General features: G+C 50.4%; 1 protein-coding gene across 2 annotated transcripts in view; it reads right to left on the bottom strand.

The window, feature by feature from the left end:
* Positions 1-333: 333 nt before the first annotated feature.
* LOC122372637 (26S proteasome regulatory subunit 8) overlaps positions 334-16,583 on the bottom strand; it is a 34,533-nt gene continuing 18,283 nt past the window's right edge. For both annotated transcript variants that reach the window (XM_043350101.1, XM_043350102.1), the window contains exons 7-8: positions 5,512-5,721; positions 334-647 (exon numbers count right to left, since the gene is read on the bottom strand). In XM_043350101.1, the coding sequence (XP_043206036.1) occupies positions 507-647; positions 5,512-5,721 (351 nt within the window). In that variant the 3' untranslated portion in view covers positions 334-506. The remainder of the gene's footprint in view (positions 648-5,511; positions 5,722-16,583) is intronic.

Raw genomic sequence — 16,583 nt, 5'->3', positions numbered from 1 at the left:
AACAATACCTTTCTGGGACCAGGCAAAGTCAAAGTAACCCCTGCAAGTTGCATTATGAAATAATCCTCGAGAGGCGGGGACAAGTGCAGGACGAGGCCATTAGGGTACGATCATGCCACGCACCAACTCAAGAGCCCAGGCACTGGCCATAAAGTGGTTTATCTTATCGTCTCAGAGTTGAGCTAACGGCTACAGAGCGAGCATACTTCCGTAAATGACTCAAGGTATGGCTCTAAAACGCTACGCTAAATGTGATGAAAGATGAAATGTGTCGGGGTATAGCTTGGCCAAATTATTTTCCGATACCCAAAGTCCTCTCCAGGCACATCAGAGTTTAGACACAGTGTGATTTATTGTAATCCAGCGATGACAATAGAGAAGCATGTTGTCGCAGCTGAGCGCGTTACAAGACCGCCCGAACACAGATCGACGGCTGACGTCGGTATGAGAGAGTCCCGCCGGTCCAGGGGCGCCGGCAGGGAACGGTCGGTCCCTCCTCCCATCCACTACTTCCACAGCTTCTTGATGGACATGTTCTTCTCCGAGTCCTTCTGCATGATCTTGGCCACGGCCATCTCGAAGTCCTCCTGGTTGACGTGCACCCTCCGCTCGCGCAGCGCGTACATGCCCGCCTCCGTACAGACACCCTGCGGATAGGGCAGGCGTCAGTAACAGCTCTTACACAGGACAACGGTCAGTTTGCAGGCATATCACAACAAAGTTACATGCTGCTGGCGCAACCAGCCGACAGCGGCAATGTTTCACAGACAGAGGACAGAACAGCTAACAAAACTCCCCGACAGCAGCCAATTGCTGTAAACGCTAGGTACTGGTCATATTCAGTAGAAATATTTAGAAACGTTATGTAGACAGCGGCAAATTCTGCGGATAATTACTAATACTATGACAACATTCATCCACACAAAACAGCGTTCACAACCCACAAATACAACACACATCAGGCGGCCATCCAGGCTGCGAATGACCAAAACTAGCGGTCAAAATCTGAAGACGACCGTCCTATCCTGCTGATTACAACAGCCAAAAGTTGTATAAAAACAGCCTCATTTCCTTTCCATTGACCGAATAAATGTAACATATAAGTCAGCTTTTCTTGGAGAGGAAATCCGATCTTGCCATAGAAATTCCACCAAGGAAACTATCGGCACCAGGCTGATGTAATCCGAAAAGATTCCATACATAAGCTGATCAACACACAGCCCCCGATTCAAATCGGCTTTAAAAATAGTTTATTTAATGCGAGCCTTGTGTGGCCACGTGGTTGCGCTGCGACGGATCTCACAGCACAGGCTGAAGCCATTGACGCAACGCAACTACTTCTGGCGCCGATGCGCTATGTATCCGGGATTTGGTAATGTTGAAACTTGCAATCAAGCGATTGAAAGCCAGACTGTGAGATTAAGAGCACTGTGTGGGCCGATACGAACGACAGTCGACTGCATAGCTGGCCGGCACCCACCCCCGCAAACGACCACAGGGCAGACTGCTGCACCGCCCTCTTGTGTGTCAGCTTGATATGTAACGTCTGGGGCATCTGGAAGCATCAGCGAGCGCGGCGGACTTCAGGGTTTCCGGTCTTGCTCCAGCCCTCTCTGCTCCGAATGTGTAATGACGACCGGCAGCCGGACGGATATCGACCTACCGTCGCCCGAAGGACACAAGTATCGATACCGCGGCCGCGCCGGCCGGCCATCGAACACCGGATACGGGAGTTCATCAAATCGGCTGGAGACATGCGGTAGTTGGGGGGCGACAGGGCAGGGGGCAGAACCGGAACCGGTCATGGGATATTGTGATGAAATGAAGGATAAGATGGTTTGTGAGATGTTAATCACATCATGACACTGTCCACTGGATGCTATATACCAAACAGCGGACGTCCAAGCGGGGTATACGTAGGATAACTAGACACTTGCATGACGATGCTGCTGACAAAAAGAGGCATGTGGGACCCCAGCACTTTGGTACCCAGCCGTTCGGTTAGCCCGCGCCCGGCTGGGGGTCCTGGATTTCCACGCCCTGCTGGGGGGGGGGGGTGTTTGAACACCCCCCCCCCTTGTAACTCGGCTCCTGGGCCACGTAGCGATACGCGGAAGGCGGCGTTCGAAAGAGCGTAAAAAATAATGACGAAATCACTTCGGTCAATTTTTTGGTCAGGTCAAAGGTCAGGTCACCAGAGGTCATTGAAGGCAAAATTTCGCCGATTTCCAGGTCGAATGTCAAAAATTTCCAAGAAGCTAACGCATAACTCGGGAACCAATAGAGCTACAGCGCTGCGGAAAAGTGCATTCGATAGCCCTATTAACGCCCTTTCTGAGTACTTCTCTCAGATTTGACCTAACGTCAACGGTTTTGCCTGCAGGAGGCAAAAACTGCAAAAATAGCCGATTTTTTTCGGAAACAGTTTTTCTGCAATAACTTTTGATCCAAGCCTTGTACGAGCTTACTCTTACCGGCATCGTGTTCCTCTCGTCAAGACGCATTGAATGAACTATAACTTGACCTTGAAAGGTCAACTTGAAAATTTGACCTCAGGTCAAGGTCAAGCCGAGCGAAGGGTCCGGACAACCGGAAAGGGTCATGTTGCATATCAGTCAATCCGTATCGTCGAGCTGAACACATATAAGGCGTTTTCATCGCTCTAGCATGCCTCTATCAAAAGTTATTTGCGAAAAACGGTTAGATACCATTCGTGACTTAAGATGACCTCAGGGCACAAACAAGGGTCACGGACACCATTTTCATGTTCAGTGTGTCTAAACTACTTGTAATTCGGTGTTTGGGACTGTTTATAATGTCTTTCGTCCAAAAGAGGCGCATTTCAATTTTCTCCCATTGACTTATAATGGGGAGGTCGCAAAATTGACCTGACCTTAGGTCATCGATATCAAAATTCTCAGATATACATTTTGTACATGCTATTGCTCTTAGCAATCGCTGAAAGTTTCAAAGCGATCGGTCACTCGGTGTAGCTATGACAGACATTGAAACTTTTTATGAGGTGAGGTCACTTCAAGTGACCTGGTGACCTGACCTTGAATGACCTTGGTCTGAAATTTTCACAACATGTGTAGAATTGATGTATGATAAGGTGTACCAAAAACGGCTTTGAGATATTCGCGAAAAACCACAAGGGGGTGTTCAAACACCCCCCCCCCCCCCAGCAGGGCGCGGGTTAAAGGTAGACTGCCACCTTTTTACCACAAAACGGTTTTCACTAGAGCTGAGCCACCTATGTCCCAGACTGAAGTCGGTTTTCCGAAATTCGAACCCGTTTGCGAGAAATCGGAGACCAAAGTTCAGTTTGATGCCATTTTTTTAGTCCAAGAAAACCGACATCTCTACTGTTTATCGATAACTTTGAAACATGAATTTTCTTATCTTTTGGTAAATATATGTCAAAACTTTGATCGTTTCGAGATCAGAGAAGAATTTTGGAGTGTCAAAATAAAAGTTAAACTTATATATTCAGTTTTCATTTTTTCCAAAAAAGTGTGGGAAATGGGGTTTAACATGGGCCAGACCCATTCCAAATGAGCCATGATTTTTAAATGTTTTACGAACTTAAATGCATGAAATAAATTAAACATGGCCAATTTCTTATGAAATCATATTTTAGTAAATCATAAAATACCTTACTTTTTCAAATAAAATGTAATAATCTTATGACCTTGAAGTCTAGTGATGTGTAAACATTGTCGCTAGACATTAACCGATTGATAATTGCATGATAATCGACAATTTTTTTCGCGATTCACGTGATGATACTTTGTCAGGTGAATTATAAAATTTTGTTTTGTCCAGGGAATAAATCATAGGCCGATCTGAGAAAACTTTTTGAAGGTGGCAGTCTTCCTTTAACCTAAAAATCCAATATCGTGGTATTCTGAACTCTCTTCAGCAGCCCTGTGGTGTCCGTGCTGGCACCGATCAGGGAACGTCCCGACGACAGCTGACAGTCAGAGCACGTCCCTTCCGGCTTCACTGGGCTCGACGATCAGTGAAGTTATCGACCTGGTAGTCCGCCCAGACTATCAGTGTAAGCTGGATCAAATCAACAACAACCTCCATCTAAACAACACTCCGATACCGGCTCCGCAGCAATAAACCAGACGCCAGGCATTTCTTCACCTCCGGACTGGATTTTCAGCGCGACCAAAGCTGTTTATTTGCTCCCAGTGGGCGCCAGTCAATATCGCGTCTGACTGCGATCAGCCGGGTGGTTCCCTAGCCGCCTGTGGCCGCGCCGGTCGACCCGGCCGCCCCAGGCCTCACAAAGGGAGGTCACCCGTCCGGTAACAGCCACCCTTATTGTCCTGAACCGGTATTGGAATGCTTTGCAACAACAGGGGAACACTGAAGGATTCCACTCGCGCTAAGGGTCGCGCGAGGCTGGCGTATTTACAATGCCAGCACGTATGTTGTCGAGCGCCGGGCAGGACTTCTTTTGAAGAACTAACGATGTGCAAATAGAAGATTTTGAAATGTAGGCCGAACGGAGTGCTACACATATTCTCGAGTCGCATGTCTTCTCAATTTTTTAGTACTTTTGGTGAAAAGTTTGCCTCATTTCAACATCACGCAGGTAAAAGATCACGCAGATAAAACGTTGGAAAGGAAACTACCACGCAACTGTAATGCATGGTAGGCACAAAATAAATCAATATTTGCTCCGCAGGCGATTATATAAAATGCTTTTGATGCGAGGTAGTTTACATAAGCTACCTAATTTACATCGTATAGTATCAAATTGAAGGGATAAAAAGATATTGCAAGCTACAGAAATGTGCTCTTTGAAACCATTCAAAAGAAGCGCGGCTTTTCAAAAGGTTCCATTATACTGGCAAAGTTGCTTACGCCCGGCGCAACCTGATTAAATCAGTTTACTTTGACGCAAGTTGTTACCGAGTTTGGAAGTTTCTGCCTGCGGCACGGCAACAGAGACATACAGAGGGGTTCGAGCAGAGACATCCGAGATGAGGAACCGAGCAGCATCCGCACATAGGCGTACGTCAACTTCTATGGTAACAACCGAATAAAATCAAGAGAATGGACTCGCTAAAAACAGACGGTATACTTGGACCTTACGATACTCGCACGAGGGTGGACATGTTTCATTTCCAAGCGGATGCGGATGCATGTTTAAGGAACTGCAACTCCTTCCCGAGCAAAATTAGCTAACGGATAAGCCGGTTTGTTCCAGCTAAGACTGATGGGAACTAATTATTGTGTGTCTTTGATGGATATGCTGCAACGCAAAAAAAAATGTTTGCAGACCACAAAGAGGAAACAAATACGTACGAAATTTCATTCCACTTCTCTCTTTTCAAGAAACACAAACATTGACTGACTTTGTACGCAGCGCTCTTACTGAACTTCAACTTATCAAGATGACCTTAACCTCAACGAACTTGACCCTGCTATACTGACCGCGACCCCGATATACTGACCGTGACCCCGGTATACTGACCACGACCCCACTATACTGACCTTGACCTCTGCGCCCGATGCGCCGGGCATCAGTTCGGCGATTTTGCGCAGGTTGATGCCTCTGGTGAGGTTCATCTTGCGCGAGTGGATGCGCAGGATGTCGAGGCGCGCCTCCTCGTTCGGGGGCGGGAACTCAATCTTTCGGTCAATCCGGCCCGGTCGCAGCAGCGCAGAGTCCAGGATGTCGATACGGTTGGTGGCCATGATCACCTGGAGAAAGGGTCACACGATGTCACCTGAGGTCACACAGGGTCGCATGAGGTCATACAGGATCACATAGGATCATACTGGAGAAGACGAAGTCACATCAGGTCAACCAGAACTACACAGAAGTCACAGGGCCACATGTGGGCGTCCTCGTATTCTCGTACAAGCAGTCTCGTACCGGCTCTGATATCGGCACCAGAAAATAGGTACCCTTGTCAAAGTTCAGACAAAATGCCGGCCCAATCAACTGGTCCAAACAATACACCAAGCCAATATTCCGGTGAGAAAATGCCGACCCAAGGCAATATACCGGTTAAAATAGCCCGTTATGGGACAATATACCGACTATGGTGGTCCGTTCTCGGCAAGACACGGTGTAGGAGGGCTGTCCAGGCAATGTACCGTGGCAAAGAGCGGCCAAAACGATACAGCAGCGACAAACGTCGCTCCCGTATCTTAGCAATACATCGGGAACAGTATTGTGCCTCATATATCAGTAGTCCGTAACAATAGTCCGATCCAGGTAATATGTCAGTAATAGCGGCCTGACACATTATGTGTATACCTGTGACAGTAGCCGTCCCAGATTATAATACACTGGTAACAGTAGTCCGTCACAGATCAAATTCCAGTGGCAGGGGACGTCGATGATTTGCCAGCCTCAGACAGCACGCCGGTACTTCTCAGAGGTATCACTGTTTACGCTTGACTATGAGTGGTCCACATAATAAACCGGTAACACAACCTCAGACCAATAAACTAGCCCCAGACAATATATCGATGAGCCGCAGACAATAAACCTGCGACAGACTGGCCTCAAACAACAAACAATTGACCGGCCATCGCCACTCTGTTGACAGCAGTCGGCCCTGACAACACTCCATTGACGAGGTCCGACCTCAGGGGACTCTCGGCGGTCGGTACCAGCTGACGACGGTCACAGCTGCACCGTTCGACCGGCAATGGGCCCCAAGTGGCCCAGACGACCGCAGAGCAGGGGGCTGGCAAGGTGCGACCCCGCGGGGTATTGAGGGTACGGCCGGTACTTGTTCGCTGGGTAGATATAGGGACGGGTCGACCTAGTGATACCATTATGTGCCCTTTTCAACTAAGTTAGTCAGTGAAGAATGTGTTCGCAGCGATGTAAAAAAGGTATTGAGGTAAATATCCCGTAAAAAGGAGACAAGGAAACAAAGCCTGCAACCATCACAAATCGTATGCAAGATGATCCAGTGTGAATAGCGGCAAGAAAATGACTAGGCGTTGTCTATCACCACTGACGTTTTGTGGGTAGCCTGAGCGCTGGCTGGCACGGTTCGTCGGAAGGTCATCTCAGGCTCAAAAGAAACGATATATATCATTCGAAAGCTGACGGTGAGCTGAATCCAAAAATGTAATTTTTATCCAAATCGATCGATGGCCTTTTTTGAAAATTGCGTTTTTGTAAAAACTTAATAATATTTTATTTAACGGGCTGTCCCAGACATTCTTGAAAACATAAACATGTATTTTTTAAGTTCCAGTGAAAGCTGAACGCCAAAAGAACAATATTTAGCGAAGCAATATTTCCAAACATTAATATGCGTCTCCCACAGCCGACAATAAGGCGCAATCACACAGCTCAGTGTCACGATGGACCAAAGTCAGCCACACAGAAGCGTGAAATGGCCCTTATCGACTCTCAGACCCGGCGCTCTCGGCCCGCCTGACCGGCCACGGAAAGAGCGTTCGGCTCTCGTTCTACTAAACAAATGTCATATTTGTCAGTTAAACTTTCCACATCGCTATTAAAGTTATTCAGGATACCTGTGAAGAAAACTCATTGTTCTGTCATCTTCACATCATGCATTAATTTTCATTTGTTCATGTCTACTTTTCTCAATCGAGCTTGGCATCATGCCCATATAAGGAAAATTGGCCGCGCTGAAATGTCAGAGGCTGCACCGGCCTCAGCTCGGGTGGAGTGGGGGTAGCGCCCGGCGGGGCAGGGTAACCTTTGACCGGTCGCACGGCCGAGCAGCTGTCACCAGTACAGCCTCTGACAGTGAAACCCCGCTCACTTCCCCTGCGCGGGCACTGATCGCAGCTGGATGGAACAAAACATGTAAAAGAAAAATGTAAATTAAAGCATGTTGTAAATCAAGCAGAACAATGATTTTTCTTCACAGGTATCCTGAATAACTTTAATAGCGATATGGACAGTTAAACTGACAAATATGACATTTGTTTAGTAGAACGAGAGCCGAATGTTCTTTCCGTGGCCGGTCAGGCGGGCCGAGAGCGCCGGGTCTGAGAGTCGATAAGGGTCATTTCACGCTTCTGTGTGGCTGACTTTGGTCCATCGTGACACTGAGCTGTGTGCTTGCGCCTTGTTATCGGCTGTGAGAGACGCATATTAACCCATTAACGCCCGAGCATAGAAACAAGTATTCAATAATAATGATTTTTTGGATTTGATGTTGAATTCGGGCGATTAACAAGCCCTGAAAAAATTGGACCAAAATTCCAAAAACTTTTTGAGATACGATACCGACCCAAAATGAGCCACCGGGCGCCCGCTCCCAGCCGCCGCGCCGCCTCCGCGGCCGGCGCGGGGTCCGCCCCGCCCCGCGCCGATCGGCCGGCCACTCTCCCCACCCGCAGCATGGCCGCCTCCTCCCAGTCCTTCCCTCCCCCGGCACTCATCCAATATCGGCTTATTTTCCGGAGGTTCGAGACAGCCTGACATTCCAAGGAAATAATGTATTTCGTGACTACAGTGTTTCACGCAAACGAGATCGACGGGCCTTTCAAACGGCGACCTGCGTCATGTAATGCCGCAAAACACAAAACCTAGGGACGTAGGGTAAGGTGCCTAATTAGCGACCCTTTCCGATTTGCGACCTACCTCCTTACAGAAAAACTGGCAGGAGAAAACGGGGTAAAAACATCATCAAAAGATCAGCCATACTTTGGTTATCAAATTAAATTATTTTGCGGTTGTCGATGTTTCTGGTAGGACGTTTCAGGTGAGTTTAAATAAAAATGACGAGTTTCTTATCCAAAACGTGTGTGTTTGGGCTCTCTCTGACGAAAAGCGATGCACAGTAGGATGATGCACCTTTTTTATTCTGAATCGACATTCCTTTTTCAATTGATTGCCGTTTTCCCTTAGTGAATTGCTTAACTGTGCACAGCATGGCGGTTAAAAATCTGTCGCAACTCATATTTCCTATTTGCGCCTGACATGGTCGCAAATAGCTCAAGAAGGAAAATAAAGGGGAAAAGTGAGAAATGAAAATGAGGTGTTGCTGAAGCTTGCAATGTGTGGCAGGGATGTCAAATGTCGTCACCGACTGCAGAGGTGCCGAATTCAGCGCGGACCTCGAATATCATACGAGATAGCCCGCAAAATTTGGGTTTCCGCCTTCTTTTCGCCTTCGGTGCATCACGTGATCAGTTTTTACTTACGTAAATGTGTTGGATAAACGTTCCTGTTCGAGTGATTGAGTGCTTTGCGTATAGGTTACCTTTTTGAGATCATATTTCATATTTTCAGGCGTTGCATTTTTTGCCATTTTTAATATGGGGAAACACATAGACTTATTAGCGACCCTCCCCGGTCGCTAATCGGGAAGAGTTCCCTATTAGCGTTTTTTGCAATGGTTTGCCAAAATGCTCACTACAAATACGTTAGTGAATATTGGGGCAGAAAATGACTATATTTTAATAGAAAAATGAACGATCTCTCCGAAAATCAAGCCAGTAATACAGTGGCACCCACAGAGCGTGAGCAATGAAGGTTCAAATTAAGGGGGTCGCTAATTAGGCACCTTACCCTACCTATGCATAATTACAACATGATGGGAACTGTGGAGTGTAGAACGATGAGAACACATCATTTACTCCTCATATAGTAGGTATACGGCAGTAATGCTTCAATAAGATGATAATGACAATGCGATCAAATTTTCACCGTCTGTCTCAACACAAGCTGTCATTTTTCATCGCACACTTTCTCACTCGACATCGCGGTATAAACGAAGATAATTCAGTCGAATTCGCATTGCACGTTTGCACCTCATACCACTGTACAGTGTACACTCACGGCGACAGACCATGGTACACCGCAAAGCACTTGAAGCAGATGGCCACGTCACACTTGATACAGCGCTTCGTCGAGCGCAGCTTGCAGCTCTCTAGCTGGCAGCGACGGCGGGCGTTCAACGGTGCCAGCATGTGCCCGACTCCGGCATACCGGAGGCTGGCCGGGATGTGTGACGGCAGCGGCCGGGCCGCGTCTCTCTCGCAGGCTGCCGCCTTCAGGTACGTTGTGGCGATCTCACGACGGAAGTTGATGAGTGACAGCTGGTCACCGGTTGCCGCGGTCTTATGCAGGATATGGCTGTTGACCACGGCCATGTCCAGCATCCTGGTGATGAGACACCAATACCATTTTTTTCCGCGGATCGCCACTTCATACGCACCCAGAAGCTGGTCGTGCAGGTCGACTCCGCCCATCCCTGTGTTGTACGTCTTCAGCACCTTGGGCTGCGGTATCGGGAGGCGCTTTTTGGCTGTCCTGTCGTACCGGGTAGTGGAGGTGGGCGGGTCGGCTGCGTCGTAGTTCGTCATGACGTTGACGACCTTGTTGTCGTGCCACCTGACCAGCAGCACCTCTGACGTCCTGTCGAACCTCTGTTCGTAGCTGCCACGCCGTGACTTTGCCATCTCCTTCCTCTCGGTCACGGGACATTTGTCCAGTCTATTTTCCCTCACTGTGCCCGTCGCGCGTACTCCGCGGTCCTTCAGCTGCGCGAGGAGGCTTCTGGAGGTGAAAAGGTTGTCAAAAAACACCTCATGACCACCAGGATCCGACACCACGCTCAGCATGTCCATCACCACTCTCGTGCCCAGCGGCTGGTCACGCAGCTCAGGACGCTCTTCCTTTCCACAGTACAGGTCGAATTTATAGCAGTATCCGTCACTGCCACAAACCGCCCAGAGCTTGTAGCCGAAACGAATCGGCTTTCCTCGTATGAACTGCTTCAAGCTGTTGTGACCGTAGTACCTCACAATCATCTCGTCAACGGCTAGCTTGGACTGAAAAATACCAAACTGCTGGAAGGACTTGTTGATCATATCCAGAAGCGGACGCACCTTGAAGCCACGGTCTTTTGTCTCAGTGCTGTTTATTGTTGTCCTGGACGTGAAAGTAGGACTTGATTTTCAGGTAATCCGATCTCGTCATCGCTTGCCGGACGATAGGACGGGCGAGGTCGTCGTCCTTCGACCAGTACATTCGCTCGCTGGGGAGCGGGTTGTAGCCGGAATAGAGCAATATTCCGATGAACGCCTTCAGCTCATGGTCGGACAGAGAGAAGAGCTGGTCGTTTTTTACATCTCTCGCGTACCGAAGGGTTTCCAGCTGGATGAGATGGAACACTTCGGGTGTGAAGATTTTCTCAAAAATATCCACAGCCGTACTCCCACTCAGCTCGCTGGCGATCTTCTCCCGAGCTTCTTCCGGTCCGTTAGAAGGCTCCTGCCAGCCAGTGTATTCCGGGTGCTGTTTACGCCAGGTGGGAGCGCCTTGATCCGTGCGTCGTTTTTTCTTCGGCGGAGGCGTGTTGCCTTCAGTTGGCGGTGTTTGGAAATGAACTTCCACTTCGCCAGGCACGTCTGCCACCTCGGCGACACCGGTGCATTCGTCATTGCCTTCATCCTCGTCACTGTCGTCCGGCGGAATGCTCACCACATCGATATCACCATCGACAGAATCGAGATCGTTCATCACCATATCTACGGCTTCCTGTAGAGTCAAATACCGCTGCCGCGGCATGGTGATTGTTTTGGTTCCACTGGTCGAAGACTACGAGCTCAAATATGACACATTCGCACTATCTGCCCTCTCGCGACAAACTGACCGGCGTACCCTCCCCTGTCATTAGCCGCCGCTATCCGGGAATCCCCGCGCCCGCCACCAGCTGCGCGAGGGCCTGACCTCAGGACCGGTGAGTCCAAATTGGTCGCTCAAAATTTCGCGCGCGCCACGCACCGTCGGGGCGTAGTGAGCCGGTTATCGCCAACGGATTTAGCAAAAGTGGACCTTCCTCAACATAATATATGCTTGCTGTCTCATTACTTAGAACAATGCCGAAATGCAGCCGTTTCACTGCATTTCTGTCGTAATATCAAGAAATCGCTAACTTTAGGACCCCACCAAATAAAGTTCTATGGGTTGTGGTCATCAGTTTCCAGATAACCATCTACAGATAACCCTTCTCATCAATCACCAGGGATTGACAGACCCCTCCGACGAAACCAGTCAACCGTGGCACCTTTCAAAGACACCGTCCATTTTTGATCCGCCGAGCGCTAATGGGTTAATGTTTGGAAATATTGCTTCGCTAAATATTGTTCTTTTGGCGTTCAGCTTTCACTGGAACTCAAAAATACATGTTTATGTTTTCAAGAATGTCCGGGACAGCCCGTTGAATAATAGATTATTAAGTTTTTACAAAAACGCAATTTTCAAAAAAGGCCATCGATCGATTTTGATAAAAATTACATTTTTGGATTCAGCTCACCGTCAGCTTTCGAATGTTATATACCGTTTCTTTTGAGCCTGAGATGACCTTCCGACGAACCGTGAGCTGGCCGCCGCGCCGTTCACAGCGGCGCTCATCGAGCAGTGGGCCGACGCGGACCGGCCGGCCGGCCGCCGCGCCCATCGAGCAGTAGGCCGACCCGAGCCGGCCGGCCGGCCGCTGTCTGGTCCGTTTGATCAGTCGCCGGCCTGATTCGGCGTCATTTAATCCGGCACGGTTCGTTTCCCCACAGCCGTCATCGAGGGGCCGATCGATAGCGGACCAAATGGCCGCCTCCAACTGACCCCCGGCCCGAGAGAGGTATCTGACTGACCTCTGAATGATCTCTGAATGACCTCTGAGTGACCTGTGGTCAAACTGAGAGGCTTCTGACTGACCTCTAGCCGTCTACCCGGCATCTGACTGAACTCTGACTGAATTCTGGCTGACCTACAGCCGAACTGAGCGGCATCTGACTGATATCTATCTGAAATCTGAACTGATCGACCTCTTGGTGGAGCTGTGTAACTTTGTGGACCGACCACTAAACGGAACTGATTTAACTCTTTGGCCTCAGATTGAGCTCAAATCGAAATGATCGGCCTCGGAACGGTCTTTGACGAGCCTTTGACCAACTTGCAGCCTGGCTAATTCAATTTGGCGACGTCTCCGGACAGTCATGCTCAGTCTTTCAATTATCAGATGTATGGATCCTGCCGCGTCCAGTTCCAACCCATCACGTCCCCAGTCCCCCACAGGCCACGCCCCTGTCTACCCCAACAAACCACACCCACCTTCATCCAATCACGACCAGACGTCCCACCAATTCCTGCTATTCCGAACGCATCCAGCCAGTCGGCGCTCACGCTGCCCATATCACAGGCCAAGCCTAACCCCACCCCATTTCACAAGTCAGTCTATTTCTATTTCCATCCAACCCCATCCAAGACCATCTGATCTCATCCCCACACTGATCCCACCTCAACCAACCCTGTCCCACCTCCATCCCACCACACCCACCCAAGCTTACCACGCCCATCCCATCCCACCCATTCCCACCAAACCGTTCCCCACTTCAACCAATCCCACCCCGTCCCCCCCCCACCCCCCCCCCCACCCCCACCGTCGGGGGCGGCTAGTGGCGTCTCTAGGCCGACGCCCGAGCGGCGGCTGTCGGTCCGGTCAATCAATGGTAGCCTGCGTCCGGCGGCCGGACGATGGGCGCCCTGATTACACGGCAGGACCGACCGCGCCACGGAGGCGGCGACACGGGGGGGGGGGGGGTGTACTGGAGAGGGGGGTTACGAAGGGGGGCGGGGAGTCACCGGGGGGATGACGGGAGGAGAGGTGGAGTGGGAGGTGACCGGGGGTTGACACGGGGAAACACGAGACAACGTGACATGGGAAAGGCGATTGGCAATCAGGGGGTTTACGGTGGGAAAGAAACGAAAGAATTGACCGGGTGTAGCACGGAGGGGGACGGGGGCTTGACCCGGTTGACGTGGAGACGGACACGAAGAGAGACGGGGAGGGTTCATCTGAGATAGGGTTTGTTACCGAGGTTGACACGGCGGAGGCGGGATCAACACAAGACCTCAAATAGATTCGTTACGGGGAATGCAGACAGACTGTCGCAAGAGGTGATGTCACCAACACAAACGATTCAAGCACATCAGAAATGTGCCTGACGTGGGACACCAGCCTTCTTAACGAGTTTGCATGACACGGACCTTCAAGGCGGGTCGTTTGCATACCTCAACACGGTAAGTCAACAGTCATCAGTGCGGTTGACATTGTCGTAGCTGTAGCAGAGCCATGAGACTGAATAGCTTTCATAGCGGTAGCCTCTGTCCAGGGGGAAAATGAGGGAGGTAATTCCCCGCTGAGCAGACAAATACGCTAAGAAAGAAGTCACCAGCCTGTCCCGAGCGGATAACCATTGACCCATTCCAGTCGGGTTATCACACTAAGATGATACCACGCGCCCTCAACCACAGCTGAGCTGTGCGGCCCGACTTCACAAACAGGTTAACATCTAACAGACAGCCAGCGGCTCTGGGCAGGCTGATAGCACGCATCGCAGAACTGACAAATGGAAGCAGAGGACCGAACTGATTCGGGCCGCGAGGCAGAGGGATATGAAGGCTCATCGCATCAGGGAGAGAGAGAGAGAGAGAGAGAGAGAGAGAGAGAGAGGGGGGGGAGAGGGAGAGGGAGAGGGAGAGGGAGAGGGAGAGGGAGAGGGAGAGGGAGAGGGAGAGGGAGAGGGAGAGGGAGAGGGAGAGAGAGGGAGGGGAGGGAGGGGAGGGGAGGGAGGGGAGGGAGGGGAGAGGAGAGGAGAGGAGAGGAGAGGAGAGGAGAGGAGAGGAGAGGAGAGGAGAGGAGAGGAGAGGAGAGGAGAGGAGAGGAGAGGAGAGGAGAGAGGAGGGAGGACAAGAGAGAGGAGATAAAACGAGCACAATAAAAGTAAGGGGAAGAGGAGGACATATATTGGGAAAGAGCCAGCCAGCCGGCCAGAGAGACATACAGACAGAGCAACACTCAACAGATCGACAGGCGGACAGGAAATCTCCATCAGAGTAAGCCTGAGGGAGCAGATTATCAGAGGACGAAACAGAGTGGGGCAGAGCAGGGAGCGGAGCAGAGCAGGGAGCCGACTCTGCGCGTCACACTCTCCAGGCTCTTCATCCGCCGTTTCCAAACAGCCGTCACCAAGGCAACGCGTCCATCGACTCCGTCCGGCACCGCGCGACATCCGACCGACCGCGTCCGAGCGCGGCCTTCAGCGGCCACTACTCAGTATGTCGTCTCAAAAGGAATATAGACGGATACAGGCCGGAGCCGATCGTTACATGGCCGTCCAGGTGCTCAGTAGGGATCACAGAGCGGCCGCGCGGACCCAATTAGGCGGCGTCGGGGGCCGGGCGCGCGCAGAAAGTCGCCGTCACTGCACCGACCGACGAGCGGTGCCTCTAATTGGTTCTGCAGCGACGGAAACCGGATCTCAGTCGATCGACTGGTCCTGCCGCACACCGACGATCGAGACGCAACAAACACGACAGGGCAGGTGTGACAAACACGACATATGGGGCCGTAACAAGCACCACAGATTGAATCGTAACAAACACCACAGAAAGAGCCGTAACAAACACCACCGAAACAGCCGTAACAACCACGACAGGTACCTAGGACTATAACAAACATATTATCAGTGAAGAAACCCTAACAAAAACACGAACTTTGATGCAGTCACAAATGCGTAAAATACAGGAGCGACGCAAATCGGTGACAAAAACGTAATGTAGGCGGGTGAAACAACCGTAACAAACACAGGAGCTTTGAAACCGCTGGAAGTGAATGTGTAACGTGGTTGATTGAATCCTGTAGCAAAGTAAGCTGATTTAGATGGTCAGTAGGTCCCAGTAAATACTGGAGAACACCAGTATAAGACCGGAGAGAGCCTCTAAGGCAGCCAGTCTCTCCGGAGTGTCAGCCGGAGCGCTGGCGCAGCAGCCCCGATTCCCCAGGGAGCACGGACACTATATAACGCAGCTCGCCTCGGCCAGCAGCCAATTAGGACCCAAACGAGCCACCGAGGGCAGAGGCCTGGCGCCAGCGAGAAAAGCTGCTGCACACAGACGGACTGAAAGCACAGAAAGACTTGGCAGAGTGTGTACTCAGTGGCAGATTCCGCTCTGACAGTTCGGGTACACAGACTGACTGGTACACATACTGAGTCTAGACAAAGGCTGGCAGTTCCATACACCTACTGGCCGTGCACAGAAAGACAGCCTCCGTACACGAGTTGGAAGTCTTCTCAAAACAACTGCCAACAACTGCCAGCTTCTGTAAACACTGTCAATCTGTCAGTCTCTTTCCACAGAGAGGCAAACGACCGTCACAAACACTGCATCGATTTGACCTCTGGCTTTGCGTGTTTGTGTATTAGCTAATGTGTAAGTGAGTACACCTTGTAAGCAGCTGAATATCACACAGCGCACAATGGTGGCTTCTTCAGACTCGAGCCTCAGCTCCACACAAGAGCACTTGAGGGAATGCTGGGCTCGTCAAAATTTCAACAGCCTTTGGCCTCGCAATAACACCTTTATCGGCCTATTGAGAAATACCCGTTCTCCGAGGCTCCAGACGGCATCATAACCTTATCACGGTTGCACCGAGAAGGTTTCAGATTTGCATGAGCGACTAAGTGATTGATGGATCCCACCTCTTAAAGAATGCTTTAACCTGACGTGGGTTTCACTCAAATGACGGCTCAGAAAGATTGCCTCATAACGT

Source organism: Amphibalanus amphitrite, unplaced genomic scaffold (genome assembly GCF_019059575.1).
Source record: "Amphibalanus amphitrite isolate SeventyFive unplaced genomic scaffold, NRLGWU_Aamphi_draft 001380F_arrow, whole genome shotgun sequence".
NCBI lineage: Eukaryota > Metazoa > Arthropoda > Thecostraca > Balanomorpha > Balanidae > Amphibalanus > Amphibalanus amphitrite.
Note: the sequence above shows the minus strand (reverse complement) of the source record. Positions and strands in the feature narration are given on the sequence as shown.